Below are 19606 nucleotides of genomic sequence, written 5' to 3'. Positions count from 1 at the left end.
TGTGCAGTCTTGGAATGGAAATGGGAGGTTAATGCCTTGAATAACCACAGTTCATCATCACCATCAAATGAACATTCTTTCATCCAAATGACTTCCCATCAATTCAAACATTTTCCCTTTTTTATGAAATAGTCTGCTTATTTAAATATTAAGAAAGTTCTTACACCTCTACTGTGCCGCCCTATCAATTAAACCACCTGGTCAGAAAATTCCTCATGTTACAATTGCTTTGCCAAGTTAATATGATTAAATTTTGTTGGTCACTTAAAAGGAAAAGTATAATTGTTGCAAATGTTGCTATCCCAGGTGGATGTATTTTAATATACAATATCCCAGGTGGATATTGTATAAATGTTAGTACTTCTTATCTCCTCAACCTGGGAATGATTCGGACAACTAAAAAAACTTGCATTTATATATGACTCAATTGTAATCATGTATAGTCTTTCCGCTGACTGGTTAGCATCCAAGAAAAGCTTTTTACTGTACCTCGGCACATATGACAATAAGCTAAACTAACTAACTGACAATTAATTTCACAATCTTAGCACATCTTGAAGTTGTTTACAGTCAATTAAATATCTTTGAGGCTTAGTCGCTGTTGTAATGTGAGATATAAGGCAGATTAATTGTGAGTAGCAAGCCCCACAAACAGCAACGGTATTAGCCAGATAATGTGTTTTAATGATGCAAATGCAAAATACCATGGAAATGTGAAACAAAAATAACATTGCTAGAAATATTCTGTGGGTCAGGTAAGTAAAATGGAATCAGGTCAATGACTTGAACTGTTTAAGAAGAAACTGTAGATGCTGGAAAATCAAAGGTAGACAAAAATGCTGGAGAAACTCAGCGGGTGCAGCAGCATCTATGGAGCGAAGGAAATCGGCAACGTTTCGGGCCGAAACCCTTCTTCAGACCTGAATGACTTGAACTGTTGCATCTGTTTCTACCTCCACAGATGCTGACTGACCTGATATGCACTGCAGCATTTTCTATTGTCATGATGTATCTGTGTCACAGAACAGGGGTGTAGCAGCCTCCTGATGCTTTGTGAGACCATCTCAAATTGCCCACAGTGTTTAATTCGAAAAATAAATGGCATTATCCAATTCAGTCAATGCCTTGCAAATGTGTCTTTGTAAATGTGTGTCAGATGCAATGCAGAGCCAAGGATATGTCATTCTTACAGCCCTTCAAATTGATGATGATGATATTTTCATAGTGCAAGCACATTTCCTTCTTAGGTAAAATAACTAGTATTTGTAAAGATTGATGTATAAGGGGTATGATGCCAAATCCAAACATTTGAAATATTGTGCATCTTTTGCATGCAATAAAATTCATTCTATTCCATGCATGCATTCCATTGCAGCAGTTCTCAATAACATCTAAAGCAGGTGCTACCAAGACTGGTGTATTTTTTTGCAAAATTGTCTTTGCATCAGCATAAATACGACTGTTGATTGAAAATTCAGAGGAACATTTCCGATTAAGTCTATTTCATACAGTCAGAGGCCATCTATTTAATCCCTTAAATTTGATGCGTCTTCCTCCTTTTAATACACAATAAATATGCAGAACAAACAAAAAAACTCTAATTATGAATATACATACATTCCACGATAAGTATCAGCTGCAAGATATTTCTTGCAAAGAAGCTGACAACTGTATGGCTTCTGCTACTACTGTTTGTTCTTTAAATCGACAGGATCTAGAGATTAGTCTTTCAATATGTCCAAAATGTAATTGAAAATTGACATTTGTCCCTGATGACTATGGCAGAGTATGTTCTGTAATTATATAAAAAACAAAACTCCAATTGGTCTCAAATGGCATATGTTGGATGTTTTACAAAACCTGGTCCATGGATTTTGCAGCATTCTAATCAAAATGCCGCATTTTATTTTATTCTAGTAAGGGTATCCACCATAGTGACCTTGCTGATGGTATCCATCTTGGTAACCATGGTAACTGTATCCATATTCATCTTCTGGGCATCGCATGCCCAGGGACTGTTGAATCGCCATTTCCTGCCGGCGGAGCTGCATCGAGTCAACAAGGTCGTACACAATGGCCATGTTCCACATTGGGGTTGGATACCAGGACTTGACGTTTCCATCCTTGCCCACCAAGAGCATTGAGAAATACTCTGCGCTGACCTGGAAATAGTCCCGTATGTCTTTCACCAAGGATTGCGAGAGTTCTTCGCGGTCTACAGTTGCAGTGCCTGTACATGGAACAAACAGTCAATTCACTTATTTTACCAAACATATGATTTATAAAACTTCCTTCAACTGCGATTCTGGCGTAATTACTCTTTATTCATATTTTTCTTGGAAGTAATCAATTAATTCATAAATAACAATATCCCATTTAAAAAAAAATTATTGCGAAATACTGTACAAAGATTTTACTCAGAAGGCAAAATTACTACCTTATGATTAAGAAATAACTATTTATATATTTTTTAAAGTTTAGAGATACACCATGGAAACAGTCCTTTCAGCCTACACTAACCGTCAATCATCTGGTCACATTAGTTCTGTGGTATCCTACTTTCTCATCCACTCCCCACACATTAGGACACAAAGTGCTGGAGTAACTCAGCATTTCTAGAGAACATGGATAGCCGACATTTCGGGTCGGGACCCTTCTTCAGAGTTTCTCCAGCACTTTGTGCCCTTTGTGTATTAACCTGTATCTGCAGGTCATTGTTCCTACACATTAGGGACTGTTTATAGAGAGACAATTTACTTACAACTTTGGGATGTCGGTGGAAATTGGAACACCTGGAGGAAACCCACGTGGTCACAGGGAGAAGGTGCAAACTCCACACAGAGAGAACCTGAGGTCTGGATCAAACCTGGGTCTCTGACACTGTGAGTTATTACCTTTTCAGCTTAATGCATTTTAAGAATTTTGCTTACCATTTTAAATTCCATATAAAAGATATATGCAATCATTGCACTGAAATATAAATATAATCAATGCTTTTTTTGTGATGTTGTGCATCGTACTTACATCTCTGACAAGTTTAAAAAAATAGATTGATGAACAATCATATATTCAATTATATATATTCAATCTTTGCATTTTTCCAATACGATCCATTGTAGAAAAAAAGGGGTGGCACAGGGGCGCAACGATAGAGTTGCTGCCAGATTCTCCGGTTTCCTTCCACACTCCAAAGACGTACAGGTTTGTAGGTTAATTTACTTCTGTAAAGTGTAAATTGTGTCTATTGTGCAGGATAGTGTGACTGGACGGGGTGATCGTATATAGCATTGCTAAAGTCTAAACAGCAGCAAATAGATCTACATGAATAGATTTACATGCGTAGTGGCACCATTTGTCTACAAAAAAACCCCACTGAATACAGTTAACTTATAAAGCCAGATTTGTATTCAGTTCAGCAGATGTGGAATAAGACAAATTACACACAGATGTGAAGGTTTGTTTAACCAGTTTAGTTGAGATTGACTCAGATTAAGAAGCCAGCCAAACCTTTGAATCTTATACATTTTTAGTTTACTTCGATATTTGTATGAGATCACTGCCGGTATGTTCATCTTACCGGCAGTAGACCACATCAAATACCCCTGTCATGAGTACACAATCCCCATACCCTTAAAACAAAAAGTCGAAGTTGATTTTGAATGTTCTCCCAAGGAGCCTTGGCTAGTGGTGCCATGAATTTCAATGCAGTCCAACACTGAACCGCAATATTTCCTCCTCCCTGACTCCCACTGTGTGAGAAACAGAGGAAACCACATTCCTCCCAGGATTTCTGTTTTAAGAGTTGCTACTTTCTTCAATTTTAACTTGTGAACAGAAGGCTGATAGCAACAGAATTACAAAAAGACAAACTTTGAAAACTGCCACATCTGAAACAAGAAACAGTGGAATTTCAAGTTCTTGAAAGTTTGTTTTGGAGGGAGTGTTTGGATTTATATTTATAGAAGAATTTGGAAAATCTTTAACTGATAAAAACATCATTGAAGATCACTAGCTTTACAAATCAAATTACTTTTGGATAAATCTTAGGGTCCAAGTCTATCTATCGCACCCTGAAAGTGGCAACACGGTAGATAGCGTGGTAAAGAAGGCATATGGTTTGCTTGCCTCTATCGGTCAAGGGTATTGAGTATAAGAATCATGAAATCATGTTGCAGCTTTATAGGCCAATATCTGTGCCAAACATAATGACAAGATAACATGATCTCATCTGAATTAACATGGTCCATTTCCCTACATACCCTGCATATCCATATGCCAATGTAAAAGCCTTTTATCGCCATTTTCGTATTTGCCATCACCTAGAGCATTCTAGGTACCCACCACCCTCCATGTAAAAACAAAAACTTCCCCTGCACATCTCCTTTAAACTTTACCCCTCTCACCTTAAAGCTATGCCCTATAGTCTTTGACATTTCCACCCTGGGGAAAAAGGGTCTGACTGTCTACCCTATCTACATCCCGCATAATCTTATATAATTCGATCTGACCTCCCCTCAACCTCTGGAGTTCCTGAAAAACAAATCCAAGTTTGTCCAATCTCTCATATAGCTAATGCAGCATCCTGGTAAACCTCTTCTGCTTCCTCTCCAAAGTGGCGCAGCAGTAGATGGCGAACACGATGGCGTAGCAGTAGAGTTGCGGTACAGTGCCAGAGACCTGGGTTTTACCCTGACTGTGGGTGCTGCCTATACGGAGTTTGCACGTTTTTCCCTGTGACCCACTGGTTTTCTCCAGATGTTCCGGTTTTCTCCCACATTCCAAAGATGTACACGTTTGCAGGTTAATTGGCTTCTGTAAAATTGTAAATTGTCCCTAGTGTGTTGAATAGTGCTAGTGTACGGGGATCTCTGGTCGGCGGTGAGATGAAGTGCCTGTTTCTGTGCTGTATCCCTAACGTCTAAAATAAAGTTGAAAGCTGCCACACCCTTCCTGGAATGGGGTGACCAGAATTGCATACATTACTCCAAACGTGGCCGAACCAAACTCTTTTAGAGGTACATCATGATTTCTTAACTCTTATACTCATTGCCCCAACTGATGTAAAGTACAGACTTGGTACAAGTAGGTAAATTGATTAATTTTACAATGCACTGAACACACAGAATAAACAAAATAATTACATTTCACTTTGTACAGAATTATCCTTGATGACAGTGCATCACACAATCCACATTAAAGAGTTGATTTTAGCTTTTCCCTGTTAATTCTTCTAAAGCTAGTTTTATAATGGAAAATAGTAAGATTAAACGAAAACTTACCAGTTTGAAGTTTGATCGTTATTTTATGAGGAGTAACGTTGAGGGAATACGTGAAGAACCCCGCCCGGACGCATGCGTGTCATTCTTCAAAGCAGCGGTGTGAAATCACAGATAACTGTAATGACTAAACATAGTAAGATTAGAGATGAGATACCAGTTGAGTATATGATCAAGGGTGGGAGCGGAGGGCACGTATTCCCTCAACGTTACTCCTCATAAAATAACGATCAAACTTCAAACTGGTAAGTTCTCGTTTAATCTTACTATTTTACTTCGGAGTCACGTGAGTGACTACGTGAAGATTTTAAAGCTCTGTGATTTCATGCCGTGGAAACGAGTCCATGCATCACATTTGCCTTGATTATGGGGAGAATAGAGTTAACATCATTAGATATCAATACGATATTGAGAACCCAACGATAAAAATATTAACACCAATTATTGCCCCTATTTATGGGGTAAATTATATTACAGAACTTAAATTTGTTTCTGCAAATGTTCCAGATTCAATGACTGGTTTGTTATAAAGTCGTTGGAAAGATTCCTCCGTTGACCATCCTGCTGTCTTGAGGATTTGGTCCATAGGAACGTCCAACTTCATGGCTGCCGATGTAGCTGCAGCCCTGGGGGAGTGAGAGTTAAAAATGCCAGTGTCTACTCCAGCCTTTATTAGGACCTGTTTTAGCCATCTAGAGATGGTCTGGACTGTCACTGTTTTGAGTGGCTGTTTGTAGCTGATTAAAGTGACATATCTTCCCTCTGATGATCTTAGTATACTCCATATATAATAGTAAGTGTGTTACAATACAGAGACGACCATCTGTCGGGTAGGCCCTGAATTCTGTTTTTAGGCCTGCTGACCCCTGTCTGTTCTGTTTGACTATTTCATTGATGTGAAAAGTTAAATTTCCAGATGAATAATCATGTTGTCCAACCTTTGTTTCTGTTGTGAGTGGACCCTTTGTGCCGTGACCAAGGCCATCAGCATGACTGTTTTCATAGTCAGTTTCTGTAGGGACAGAGCTGTAGCTGAAGACCAGTTTCTTAACATGGTCAGTACAATGCTCACATCCCATATTTGGGAGTACCTGGTTCTTGGGGGATTAATATTAAAATGCCCCTCATGAATTTGGTTACCAGGGTGTGTCCCAACAGAATGCCGCTCTGTTCCTTGCGAACAGGTATGTTGACAGAGCACTTCTGGCGCCGTTGATGGCACTATGACTGAGCCTCTCATCGTAATGGAGGCTTGCCAGGAATTCCAGAACAGACGGGATGTTCATAGATCTGTGGGTGATGTTTATTGTTGTGACAGTACTTCCCATTTCTTGATGACACCAAGTACTGATTTTATGGGGGACTGTCTGTGGCCCGCTGAAATAATTCCACATTAGGTCCGTCAGTCCCAGGTGTAGAAGAGGTGCTTTCAACTCTATAAATTAATTGGTTTATATATAATTATGACATGCGTAACTCCCCTTGTAGCAGGAAGAACCAGTAAATTAGGTCTATGATGGATGGTGATGCATGGTTCTAAAAACCATGTCGATATCACCGGGACCCATGGTTGAGTAGGCCAATCAGGTACTATCAAAATACCAGACGCGGAGTCTACTGTTTATTCCTAAATACCCGACTGATGAGGCAGAAGGAGGGAATGCATAAGTGATCCCCCAAAGCAGCGAAGATGCATCTGTAGCCACTGCCCCAGGTTCTGGTTCCCAAGAACATAATTTGATAACTGGTGAGAGCATGGATGTGAATAGGACGTTATCTGGTGTTCCATACCGTGCTGTTCCAGCAATACATTTTTTATCCAACATCCATACAGTGTTCTAGACTTAGCGTGACCTGTTGTCTGCCACTAAATTCAGTTTACCTGGTAAGTTGGTAGCTGATATCCAAATATCTATCTGGATACACTGTTGCCAAATTGTGTTGGCCAGATAGTCACATGATGTCGATATGTTTCCACCCATATGGTTGACATATGCTACCACGGTGGTGTCTAACATACTGGTGATATAACCCAGAACAATATGACTTAAAGCCATGGCATGCACTTACTTCTCCAGGTATTTATGCCCAGCGTTTGTAATGATGCCTCCTGTGCATTCCATTTCCCCCACAGCTGGAGATGAAATTAGTAGTATCCCAATCCAAGTGCACATCAGTATGTAGTTCCATAGACTGGTAGCTGTTAATGTTTGGATTGGAACAATGCCTAATGTTATGTTTCCACCATTTTAGTACCATGGTGGCCTCTGTTGGTAGCTTCATAGGTCTGTCAGAATGACCCCCATAATTTTTGAGTGCACGCATGATTGCGCTCAGTAATTTGATAATGTAAAGGTCCGATTTATGCGGCTGGAACACAGCCACTAAATGCCAATTATTCTACAGTCTGATGGATGGTTTAGTTTACTGCCAGCCTCCATTAAGGCTGTACCCTTTCTTATGGCAAAGTCACTGACATGTGAACTGTGTTAAGCGTGAACCGCAGATGATCTATTGTGTTAAATACATCTGTGGTAACCTCCAATGAGTACTGTATAGCAAGCATATTTTAATATGATGCTTGCCATGTAGTACCCTAGGATCAATACCTTTGCAGTAACAAAGGTTCCCATCTAGTAATGAATATAAAGTACGAAGGTATTCAAATTAGGCAAATCTATGATGATGTGGCAACCCCCATCTATATTATGATAAAGATTTTTGAACACGAATTCCTGTTATTCGTGTTGGTTGTCCTCCATTACTCCTAGTTTATTTGGGCACTGTAGTTCAGCATGCGCTTTTGATTATTTATTTGCCTGTAAGCATGAACATTCAGTTCGGTACATGCTGAACTGGAGGATTATGTTTTGAATAATTCTATGGTATACCCCTATACTTGTGAAATATAAGTGTCGGTAGTAATATAGTCTATGCATCCAGATAGAACTATAATCTCCCACCAACCTAGTAAGGAGCCAGACCCACCTTCCTCCATGGTTACTATTAGTAGGTTTGTTACTATTTCGGCATCCTCCGTGGTCGTTGAGGTGGGATACTGGGAATATTCAGTGTTTTGCAGTTCCCTGATGGTAAGTGCCTTCCAATAGGTTTTCTGCACCCCATGTGCACTAGGGGTATGTTCTACACCCCTGTTCAGGTGCAGCCCAGAATTGACCCCCTATACTCCCCTCTGATGAGGGAGAACACTGTGCAGCCCTACAAGATATACTGCTGTAGGACTTACTAGCTGCCCCCTGTGACTAGTCTCCATCTCCCGGAGCCTGCCACTTACCTGCTCCAACAGCCGCTCCAGCTGGCTCCGATGCTCTCGGGCACCCAACCGGCTCCAATGCACATGGTCACTGGCCATCGCGGCTGCTCCTGAAGCCGCTGCTCCTGAGGCTGCTCCTGCTCCAGTTCCTGCAGCCGCTCCAGGATTGACCCACGGTGTTCCCCTCTGATGAGGGAGAAACACTGTGCAGCCCTACACAAGGTACTGCTGTGGGGCTTACTACCTGCCCACTGTGGCTAGCCCCCATCTCCCGGTGCCTGCCACTTTGGGGTATTTCCTCCTGCAGCCGCTCCAACCGGCTCTAATGCTCACGGGCACTGGCCGTCGCGGCTGCTTTGTTCCCTGCTCCCAGCCGCTCCAACCGGCTCCAATGCGCACGGGCACTGGCCGCTCGCGACTATTCAGAGTCGGACTCCTCGGAGTCAACGACTCTGTTAGTTTTTGCTTACCTCTCCCGCCCGGCTTGGCCGGTGCGGGAGCGAAGTCGGGCACAGCTGTTCCCATTACGGGAGATTAGCGTGCCTTTGGCTGCTGCTGCCGGCTGCCCGCAACTCCGCGGTTTTCCCCCGCCAGCTTTCCCGCAGCCTTCGTGGATCCGGTCCATGTCTCCACGTAAAAGGTAAGTGGAAGGAACGCAGAGTCTCCTTACCTGCTGTTCCCGACTTTCAAATTTACACCCCAACCATATTCTTCTCAGCTAAGGTATTTCTGTGCTGATATCACAATGGCCTTCATAGTTTTGTAGATATTATCGGGACACGTCATATTCACAGAAACGAAAGCAAGTTTCTCAATTATAAACTAATATTTGTCCAACACTTTATATAGGAAACACTTTAGATAGACAAGGGCTGATTAGGGAGAGTTAGCATGGTTTTGTACATGGGAGGTCATGTCACACAAATCTGATTGAGTTTTTTGAAGATGTGATCAAAAAGGTTGATGAGGGCAGAGGTGTAGGTCTTGTATCCATGGATTTCAGTAAAGCATTCGACAAGGTTCCACATGGTCGGCTGCTCTGGAAGATCAAATTGCATGGGATCCAAGGAGAGATAGCCGAATGGATAGATGATTGGCTTCATGGATGCAAGCAGAGTGTGATGGTGGAAGGTTGCTTCTCGGACTAGAGGCCTGTGACTAGTGGTGTGCCTCAGGGTTCGGTGCTGGGCCCATTACAGTTTGTCATCCACATCAATGATTTGGATGAGAACATACATGGCAAGATTGGCAAGTTTACAGATTACACTAAAGTGGGTGGTATTGCAGATAGTGAAGATGGATATCATAAATTGCAGCAAGATCTTGATGGGTTGTCCAGGTGGGGTGCGGAATGATGGATGGAATTTAATGCAGAGAAATATGAGGAGTTGCATTTTGGAAAGTCTAAAATGGGCAGGATCGGCGCAGTTAATGGTAGGGGTTTGGGGAGTGTTGTAAAGGAGAGGGATCTAGGAGTGCAGGTACATAGTTACTTGAAGGTGGCATCATAAGCAGATGGGGTGATCAAAAAGGTTTTTGGCACATTGGCCATCAGTCTTGAGTATTGAGTATAGAAGTTGGGAGGTCATGTCATCGTTATACAAGACATTGATGAAGCCGCATTTAGAGTATTGTGTTCAGTTCTAGGCACCATGTTATAGGAAAGATGTTGTTAAGTTGGAAAGCGTACAGAGAAGATTTGCGAGGATGTTGCCAGGACTCAAGGGTCTGAGTAGGCTGGGACTCTATTCCTTGGAGCACAGGAGGATGAGGAGTGATCTTATAGAGGTGTATAAAATCATGAGAGGAATAGATCGGGTAGACGCACAGAGTCTCTTACCCAGAGTAGGGGAATCAAGAACCAGATGTTTAAGGTGAGAAAGATTTAATAGGAACTGGAGGGATAACTTTTCACTCAAAGGCTGGTGGGTGTTTGGAACGAGCTGCCAGAGGATGTATTTGAGGCAGATCCTATTGCAATTTTAAAGAAAAATTTAGACAGGTATATGGATAGGACCAGTTTAGAGGGAAATGAGCCAAACGCAGGCAGGTGGGACTATTGTAGATGGAACACATTGGTCGGTGTGGGCATGTTGGGCTGAAGGGCCTATTTCCATACTGTAAGACTGTATGACTCTCTTCGTCTTTATAAAAGTTGGCCATGAGGTGAAACATGATCATGTAAAACTGCAAAGCCTCTCTTAAATTACCCTCCTGAACACAAAATCATTATTTCCATATACGTGTATGCATTGGAAGAATCTGAAGAAGGGTCCTGATACGAAACATCACTTATCCATGTTCTCACCTAATCATGTTCTCCAATGATGCTGCCTGACTCACTGAGTGACTCCAGCAGTTTGTATCTTTTTTTTAGTAAACCAGTACAGGTGCACAACCTTATATCCGGTGTTCCAGAAACCGAAAAGCTCCAAAAACCGGCCATTTTTTCCAGATGTCGTCTGCGCACCAAAGCTCGCGTTTGGCGCCAAACTTGACCCAAAACGACCCACGGTCAACCCAGGTCTGTACTACTGTAGCGGCTGCCTCCTCCCTGGAGACCGGGAGACGCTTAAACATCTGTAAATCATTGCTTAAATGTTAGTCAGTTAGTTTGGAGGGCTTTTATGTGAAGGGGGGGTGAAGGGGTAAACTTTAATTCTTAGTCCCCTACCTGGTCGGAGAGGCAGGGAGCGGTCAATGCCTTACCGGGTCGCCGTGCAGTAAGCTCCGCAGCGCTGTGGCCGGTGGGGCTGCGGGCGGCGCCAGTTGTAGCTCCGACCCCGGCAACTCTACCCCTGGCTGCGAGGCGCTCCAAATCCAGCGCGGCCCGCGGCCGGACGCCCCAGCTCCGCGAATGTCGGGAGTCGGCGGCATCGCAGCGCTGGGATACCAGCGGGGTGCGGGCAATGCCTTACCGGGTCGCCGTGCGGCAAGCTCCGGAGCGCTGTGGCCGCCGACACACAACATCGCGGAGCGTCGCTGGATTTGGAGCCGCGCAGCCAGGGGTAGAGTTGCCGGGGTCGGAGCTCCAACCGGCGCCGCCCGCGGCCGGACGGAGCCCCCAGCTCCGCGGCTCCAAATCCAGCGACGCTCCGCGAATGTTGGAAGAAGGCGGCCACAGCGCTCCAGAGCTTGCCGCACGGCGACCCGGTAAGGCATTGCTCGCTCCCCGCTGGTATCCCAGCGCTGCGATGCCGCCGACTCCCGACATTCTCGGAGCTGGGACGTCCGGCCGCGGGCCGCGCTGGATTTGGAGCGCCTCGCAGCCAGGGGTAGAGTTGCCGGGGTCGGAGCTACAACCGGCGCCGCCCGCGGCCGGACGGAGCCCCCAGCTCCGCGAGGTTGGGAGTCGCCGACCAGGTAGGTAGGGGACTAAGAATTAAAGTTTCCCCCTTCACCCACCCACCCCACCACCACATAAAATCCCTCCAAACTAACTGACTAACATTTATGCAATGATTCTCCCGGTCTCCGGGGAGGAGGCAGCTGCTCCAGACTTTTCAAGCCGCCCGCGCTACCTACCTAATCTACGCTAAAAATCTTCCATTCTGAAATCCGAAAATGTCCGAAATCCGACAAGTGTCTGGTCCCAAGGCTTTCGGATAAAAGGTTGTGCACCTGTATCTGCAGTTCATTGTATCAACTTTGGAATATATTGGCTGTCGTAAGCAGATGGGGTTTAGTTCAAACAACTGCATAAAGTCTGAAAAAGAGCCTCAACCCGAAACGTGAGCTAATCATGATCTCCTGGGATGACGCATGACATTCCGAGTTACCCCAGCACTTTGTGCCTTTCCTTGGTATAAACCAGCATCTGCAGTTATTTATTATTTCATAAAGATTGTTAAACTTATCCAATTTTGTGAAAATAATCTTACCATTAATAGGAAAGAGTTCTAAAACGCCTCCAACATCAATGCCCACACCCATCATCTTCAGCACAGCCAAGTGACGTAAACCTTCAAAATAAGAGATTTATTCTTATGTTAATCTTCAGGAATAAATCGCAGTCCACAAGTAAATTCTGAAGATACTGGGAAAAAGTTCGGAAGAAAGGTCCCAACCCAAATCGTCACCTATCCACGTTCTCTAGAGATGCTGCCTGACACGCTGAGTTACTCCAGCACTTTGTGTCCTTTTGTGTAAACCAGCATCTGCAGTTCCTTGTTTCTACCTCCTACTGAATATTGTTTTGGAATTTAAAGAACTAGATCGTTCTTATACATTCTATTTGTTGGCGATTCAGGTTGGTGAAAATAATATTAATTGCAGTTGTATTTGGTTCCTACTAAAATGAACCATGATAAATCTTAGAAATTGTCAGCAATTACTTTAGACTTTAGAGATACAATGCATAAACAGACCCATCGGCCCACCAAGCCCGCGCCAACCAGCGATCACCCCATACATTAGTTCTATATCACACACTAAGGACAATTTACCGAAATCAATTGACCTACAAACCTACACGACTTTGGAGTGAGGGAGGAAACCGTCCCATCCAGAGAAAACCCATGTGGCCATAGGGAGAACATGCAAATTCCATACAGATAGCACCTGCAGTCAGGATCGAACCTGGCGCTTTAAGGCAGCAACTCTACTGCTGCACCACTGTGTCCTTTTGTGTAAACCAGCATCTGCAGTTGCTTGTTTCTACTTCTGACTGAACACAGGTTTGGATATTTAAAGACCTAGATTGCTCTTATACATTTTATTTGTGGGTGATTCAGGTTGGTTACATTAAGATTAGTTTGATTGTTGTATTTCATTCCAACTAAAATGAACTATAAGAAATCTTTGAAATCGATAGCAATGTATTCCAAATGATATTCCTCTATGTAATGCAAGGATAGACACTGATTGATAAGAAGACTGAATCTTACCCAGGTTACAAGCTTGTGAGTTTAAGGCATAAAGCTGATGTTGGTATGCCCATTCTTCGTCACTTGGGGTAGAAATAATAAATAAACGTCTTCTCCAGCGGAATCTGAGGGGGAGAACGAGCTAATGAAAACACTTCCGTTATTTCTCTTTTCTCAGCTCTGCTGCCATGTAGTTTACAGGAACTCCAGGGTAACCGGTACATAGGGAAAGGTCTCCTATGCCTTATGCTTCTTCCCCTCTGTTATCAAACTTCTGAATGGTCCTTCCATAAGCGAGAGTACCGGCCAATTCTCCTCTACCCATTGCGGACATTGGACTTTGTCTCAGGAAATGGTGTGCTCCAATGCTGAAAACTATAAACTGTACCCCTGTATCTTCCCCTTTGTTCTACTATAGTAGATTCATAGTGTCATACAGTATGGAAACAGGCCCTTCGCCCAACTTGCTCACACCGACTAACATGTCCCATCTACACTAGTCCCACTTGCCTGCGTTTGGCCCATAACCCTCCAAAACCTATCCTATCCTTTTATCTGCCTAAATGTTTCTTAAACATTACGATAGTCCCTGCCTCAGCTACCTCCTCCTTTCATACAGCTCGTTCCATACACCACCAACCTTTGTGTAAAAAGGTTACCCCTCAGGTTCCTATCAAATCTTCTAGCCCTAACCATAAACTTTTGTCCTCTGGTTCTCGATTCCCCTGTAATTACTCGATCCCCTGTACTTGAGATTGGCTTGAGATTGTATTTAGGTATAATATTATCTGACTTGACTAGATAGCATGCAAAACAAAGCTTTTCACTGCACCTCATTATACATGACAATAAGAAACCTCAACCCACCCCGGTAATATTTCTCCCACCATCTACCATCCCCACCCTCCTCACAATCACCCTACTCCTTCCCCCCCTTCCTACACTCATCTCCCATCCCCCTAGTCTCCATTTTTCTTTTAATTCCCTCTTTTCCCCATCCCTTTCCGTCTACACCTCTCCCTCCGGCTTTACATTTCACTCTTCTTCTTCTTCTCTCTTTTTCTGACCCCATTTGGTTCTTTCTCCCACTGATTACCAGCAAATATATCAAATTCAATGACTCACAGTTGAACTGCTTCTATTTAAATGAGCGTCAACAATGCACCAGATCGTGAATTAATAAATAAATGGACAAAGCAGAGAATTGTGGCTGCAGCCCAGACCATCACACAAACCAGCCTCTTTTCCATTGACTCCATCTACACTTCAAGCTGCTTCGGCAAGGCCAGCAGCATAATCAAGGATGAGTCTCACCACAGGTGTCTCACTCTCTCTTCTTCCCTCTCCCCTCTCCCATCAGGCAAGAGGTACAGAAGTGTGACAGCGCACACCACCAGATTCAGAGTCAGTTTCTTCCCAGCTTATATCAGGCAACTGAACCATCTTACCAGTAACTAGAGAGAGGTCCTGAGCTACTTTCTACTACATTGAAGACCCTTGGGCTATCTTTAATCAGACTTTATTGGACTTTATCTTGCACTAACCGTTATTCCCTTTGTCTTGTATCTGTGCACGGCTTGAATGTAATCATGAATGGTCTTTCCACTGACTGGATAGCACGCAACAAAAAGCTTTTCACTGTACCTCGATACATGTGACTATAAACTAAACTCAAATATAAATCTGCTTTTGGGAACTGAAATAAATCACTCTAATTTTTATTACACTTTTATTTTCAGACTGTACATACCTGGACAAAAAGTTTTCTAGTGACCTCGGTTTGTCTTCCTTCTTACATTGTGTTCCATCTTTCTTCTGTTTTTCCATCTCTTTGATCCTTGTTGTGAAGGTTTCAATCAGATCAAAGATGGCTTGCATTGCTATGGGTACTTCGTAAAATTGCTGTAAATACAGACATCCGTGATTAATGTTTTCTGCTGCACATGAACGAATCATTTGACCAGTATAACAAGATATTATAGCAACATATCATATAGATCCAATTCAGTGAATACAATAGTATGCATTTATATGATGCATTTAACACCGCAGGTTATCCCAGGAATTTCTCCGAAGCTGACCTGTACAAAAATCAAGGCCAAATAAAAGAAAGGGACTTTTGGATAGATAGCCAAGACATCATAGAGTAATAGAGCATTGAAACAGGCCCTTTGGCCTAACTTAGCCACGCTAGTCCCACTGGCCCACATTTGGCCCATATCCCTCTCTACCTTTCCTAGCCATGTATATGTCCAAATGTTTTTTTTTTAATGTTGTTACAGTATCTGCCTCAATTACAACCTCTGGCAGCTCATTCCATATACCCACCACCTTCCATGTGGAAAACGTTGCCTCTTCAGTTCCTATTAAATCATTCCCCTCACACTTTAAACCGATGTCCTCTTGTTCTTGATTCACGGACGCTGGATAAAAGTCTTTGTGCATTCACTCTATCTATTCTAGAGAAGTAACGATAACGTAACTAAAGATTTACATTTTAAGGAGCATTTGAAGGACGAATGGAGAGATGGGCTGGTGGACATGTTCAGAGAAGGGATCCCTAGATAGCTCTCGGAATGCCACTGTCGTAGTGGAGAGTGAGCAGAAGGGTGGAGATGAAGAAATGCAGCATTTTACACAGAAGTGGGGTTGAAAGGATCGAGACCATGGATGGATTGGAGTTGCAGGTTAATTTCACCAGTGGATCACTTTTATGAATGAAGCTGTATCCATATCTACCCAACTCGAAATTCATTAAGGCCTTTCGGCCCAATGATCTGTGCCAACCAAGTTGCCTGACCGAGCTAATCCCACTCACTCACACTGGCCTTAGCCCCTTTAAACGTTACCTATCCATGTAACCTGTCCAGTGTCTTTCAAATGCCCTAATTGTAGCCACTTCTACTACTTGCTTTAGCAGCGCGTCCCATGTAATCATGATCTTCCTTGTGAAGAAGATTGCCCTCAGGTCCCTTTTAAATAGTTCCCCTCTCGCCTTAAACCTATGGTCTTTAGCTTTATCCTCTCCTGCCCTAGGGACAAGACATCCTATCTATGATCCTCATGATTCTATAGACCTTTATAAGGTCACCCCTTAACCTCCTATGCTCCAGGGAAAAAAAGCCTCTTCTTTTAGGTCAAATCCTCCAGAAACTGTACCCATATCGACCTATCAGTCTGAAGATGGGTCCCGATCTGAAACGTCACCTATCAATGTTCTCCAGACATGCTACCTGACTCGCTGAGTTACGTCAGCACTCTATGTCTGTTTTTGTAAACCAGCATCTGCAGTTCCTTGTGTCACTACCTACCACTTGCCAGGTCTCATCCTGCACCCACCTCTCTTTTCCAGCTTTCTCTCCCTACTCCAATCAGTCTGCATAAAGGTCCCGACCTGATACATCATCCATCCATGTTCTCCATGGATCCTGCGCAACCTGCCGAGTTACACCAGCACTTTGTGTTTGTATCTTTTCTACCTAACTTGTAGTAAATCTCCTAGCTAACAATGAACATTAAATAAGAATTCTTTCAACGGTTTAGTTTTATTTAGAGACACAGCGTGGAAGCAGGCCCTTCGGCCCACCGAGTCCGCGCCGATTGGCGATCCCCGCACATTAACACATCCCCGCACACTATCCTACACACAAGGGACAATTTACAATTATACTAAGCCAATTAACCTACAAATCTGTACGTCTTTGAAGTGTTGGAGGAAACCAGAGCACCCGGAAAAAAAACACGCAGGTCACGGGGAGAACGCACAAACTCCATTCAGACAGCACCCGTAGTCAGGATTGAACTGGGTTCTCTGGAGCTGTAAGGCAGCAACTCTATTGCTGCACCACTGTGCCACCCATGACAAAGGGTGTTTGACCTCAAATGACAACTGTTTCTCTTTCCGCTGATGCTGCCTGACCTGCTGTGTGTTTCCAGTAGTTTATTTTCTCTAAGTCTCAATTCCTGCTGTATGTTTCCAGCATCTGCGTTTATTTGATTTCCTAGAACTGCAGATGTCAGCTGTTGAACCAGGAGCATTGGAATGTTTGGCCATCTCTCTGTATGCTTACACGGTGGGAATCTCCAGAAGATTTGTTGCTTACCTAAACCGTGCAAACTAAGTACGATCCTAACTGGGAGAGCTCCAACCCGCGAGGACTGTCTTATAGAAACCTTTAAAAGCACAATGATCTCGGGCACAATGTAAGGGAAAGAATTTACAGCTGGCAAGTTCATGGTAAATGGAAAATTCCTGCTCATCTATGTGGGCAGACTCACAGAAACTATGTTTAAAGTAATTTGAAATGAAGTCTAGGCTGGCTGACAGAGCAATCCCATTCGCCACTGATTTTAGTTTAGTTTAGAGATACAGTGTGGAAACAGGCCCTTCAGTCCACGCCGACCTATGATCACCCGCGCACTAGTTCAATCCTACACACTGGAGGCAACTGCACCATCCTAACACTAACTAGAGAGTGGTCCTGACTTACCATCGACCTCATTGGAGAACCTCGGGCTATCTTCATTCGGAGTTTACTGGACCTTATCTTGCACTAAATATTATTCCCTGTAACATGTATCTGTACACTGTGGATGGCTTGATTGTAATCATGTACTGTCTTTCCGCTGACTGGATAGTACGCGACAAAAGCTTTTCACTGTACCTCGGTACACATGACAATAAACTAAACTAAACTACAAAGCCACATGTCTTTGGGATGTGGGAGGAAACTGGAGCACCCAGAGCAAACCCACGCACCCACGCAGTCACAGGGAGAATATGGAGACTCCGTACAGACAGCTGTGCCACTATGCCGCCCTTGTTAACCTATTCTCCTCGTACTACCATAAAATCTCCCCAAGTCACTTTGAACACTCTTAATTTTAGTCCCTCATCATTTTCGATTCCACCATTTAAAAAGTATTCTCCTTTTCTACGGGGGCGGGCACAGTGGCTCAGCTGGTAGAGTTGCTGCCTCACAGCACCAGGGACCCGGGATCGATTCTGACCTTGAATGCTCCCTGTGTGGAGTTTGCACGTTCTCTCTGTGACCACATGGGATTCCAACGGACACTCCAGTTTCCTCCCACATCCCAAATACGTGTGGGTTTGTAGGTTAATTGGCCTCTGTACGTGTGGTGAAGAAAATGAGATAACGTAGAACTGGTGTGAGCGGGTGATCGATGGCCTTGCTTGGAAGCGATGGGCTGAATGGCCTATTTTCATGCTGTATCTTTCAATTCAACTCAATCCTTTTTACAGAGTGTAGATGTCATATTTTCCTACATTTTATTCCATCTGTCACATGCTTGTTTATTCAATTAACAAAGTTACTCCAGCGTTTTGTGTCAATTTTTTGTAAACTAGCATCTGCTGTTCTTTGGTTTAACAATGACATACTCTTGGCTCAACTCCCACCAAACTCTGCAGCCATCCAGCACCCCAACTGTTTAGCCAAATTGTTAAGGCAGAGGTTCACTTGCATCTCCTCCAATCTCATCGACTATCCATTATTCTCTGTGTGAGATCCTATATATCAGCAAGACCAAGCGCAGACTGGGCGATCGTTTTAACTGAACACTTACGCACGGACCACCCATCCTTTTTTTCCAGAGATGCTGCCTGACCCACTGAGTTATTCCAGCACTTTGTGTTTACCTTTGACTTTCATCCAAAGCACCAGGAGCACTGGATGAAGCACCGAGAGACAAGATTTAGGATATTGTCGATTACATGGACCTGCTGGATCAGCTGCTTTGTATTTTAAAAACTGTCCCGAAAATTTGTTACAGATTTTTTTTGAGAATGGGGGAACTGCACTGCAGCAGATGCTAAAATGAGCATCTGAAAGCTCCCTGGGAGTAGACTTCACGTGTTTCATGGGTGCAAGAAGCTGTTCCAACATCAATACCATGTGGAGAGTTAGTTGAGTGTTGAATCTTTTATTATTTTCGTATCCTTGGAGATAGAAGCAAAACATTCTGGTGTCAAGCGAAATCTAGTGCGCTAATCTTTTGCTGAAATTTGTTTATTGATTTTTGCTTCATAGATTATAAAATAAATCATATGGATTAACAGAGTCTACTGTTTCCAAAGGCTACATAAGATGATGTAGAAACAAGGAACTGTAGATACTGGCGAAAACACAAAAGGACACAAAGTGCTGGCGTAATTCAGCGGGTCAGGCTGC

The 19606-nt window shown here is 43.3% G+C and overlaps 1 protein-coding gene across 1 annotated transcript in view; it reads right to left on the bottom strand.

Annotated features, from left to right (window-relative positions):
* Positions 1-663: 663 nt before the first annotated feature.
* Positions 664-19606, bottom strand: part of ccdc80 (coiled-coil domain containing 80) — a 34994-nt gene continuing 16051 nt past the window's right edge. Inside the window, exons 4-7 of the mRNA XM_055644644.1 lie at positions 15166-15317; positions 13437-13540; positions 12432-12512; positions 664-2230 (exon numbers count right to left, since the gene is read on the bottom strand). Of these exons, the coding sequence (XP_055500619.1) occupies positions 1914-2230; positions 12432-12512; positions 13437-13540; positions 15166-15317 (654 nt within the window). The 3' untranslated portion in view covers positions 664-1913. The remainder of the gene's footprint in view (positions 2231-12431; positions 12513-13436; positions 13541-15165; positions 15318-19606) is intronic.

The sequence above is a fragment of the Leucoraja erinacea genome, chromosome 13, assembly GCF_028641065.1.
Source record: "Leucoraja erinacea ecotype New England chromosome 13, Leri_hhj_1, whole genome shotgun sequence".
Classification (NCBI taxonomy): Eukaryota; Metazoa; Chordata; class Chondrichthyes; order Rajiformes; family Rajidae; genus Leucoraja; species Leucoraja erinaceus.
This window is presented reverse-complemented; position numbering and strand designations above follow the sequence as displayed.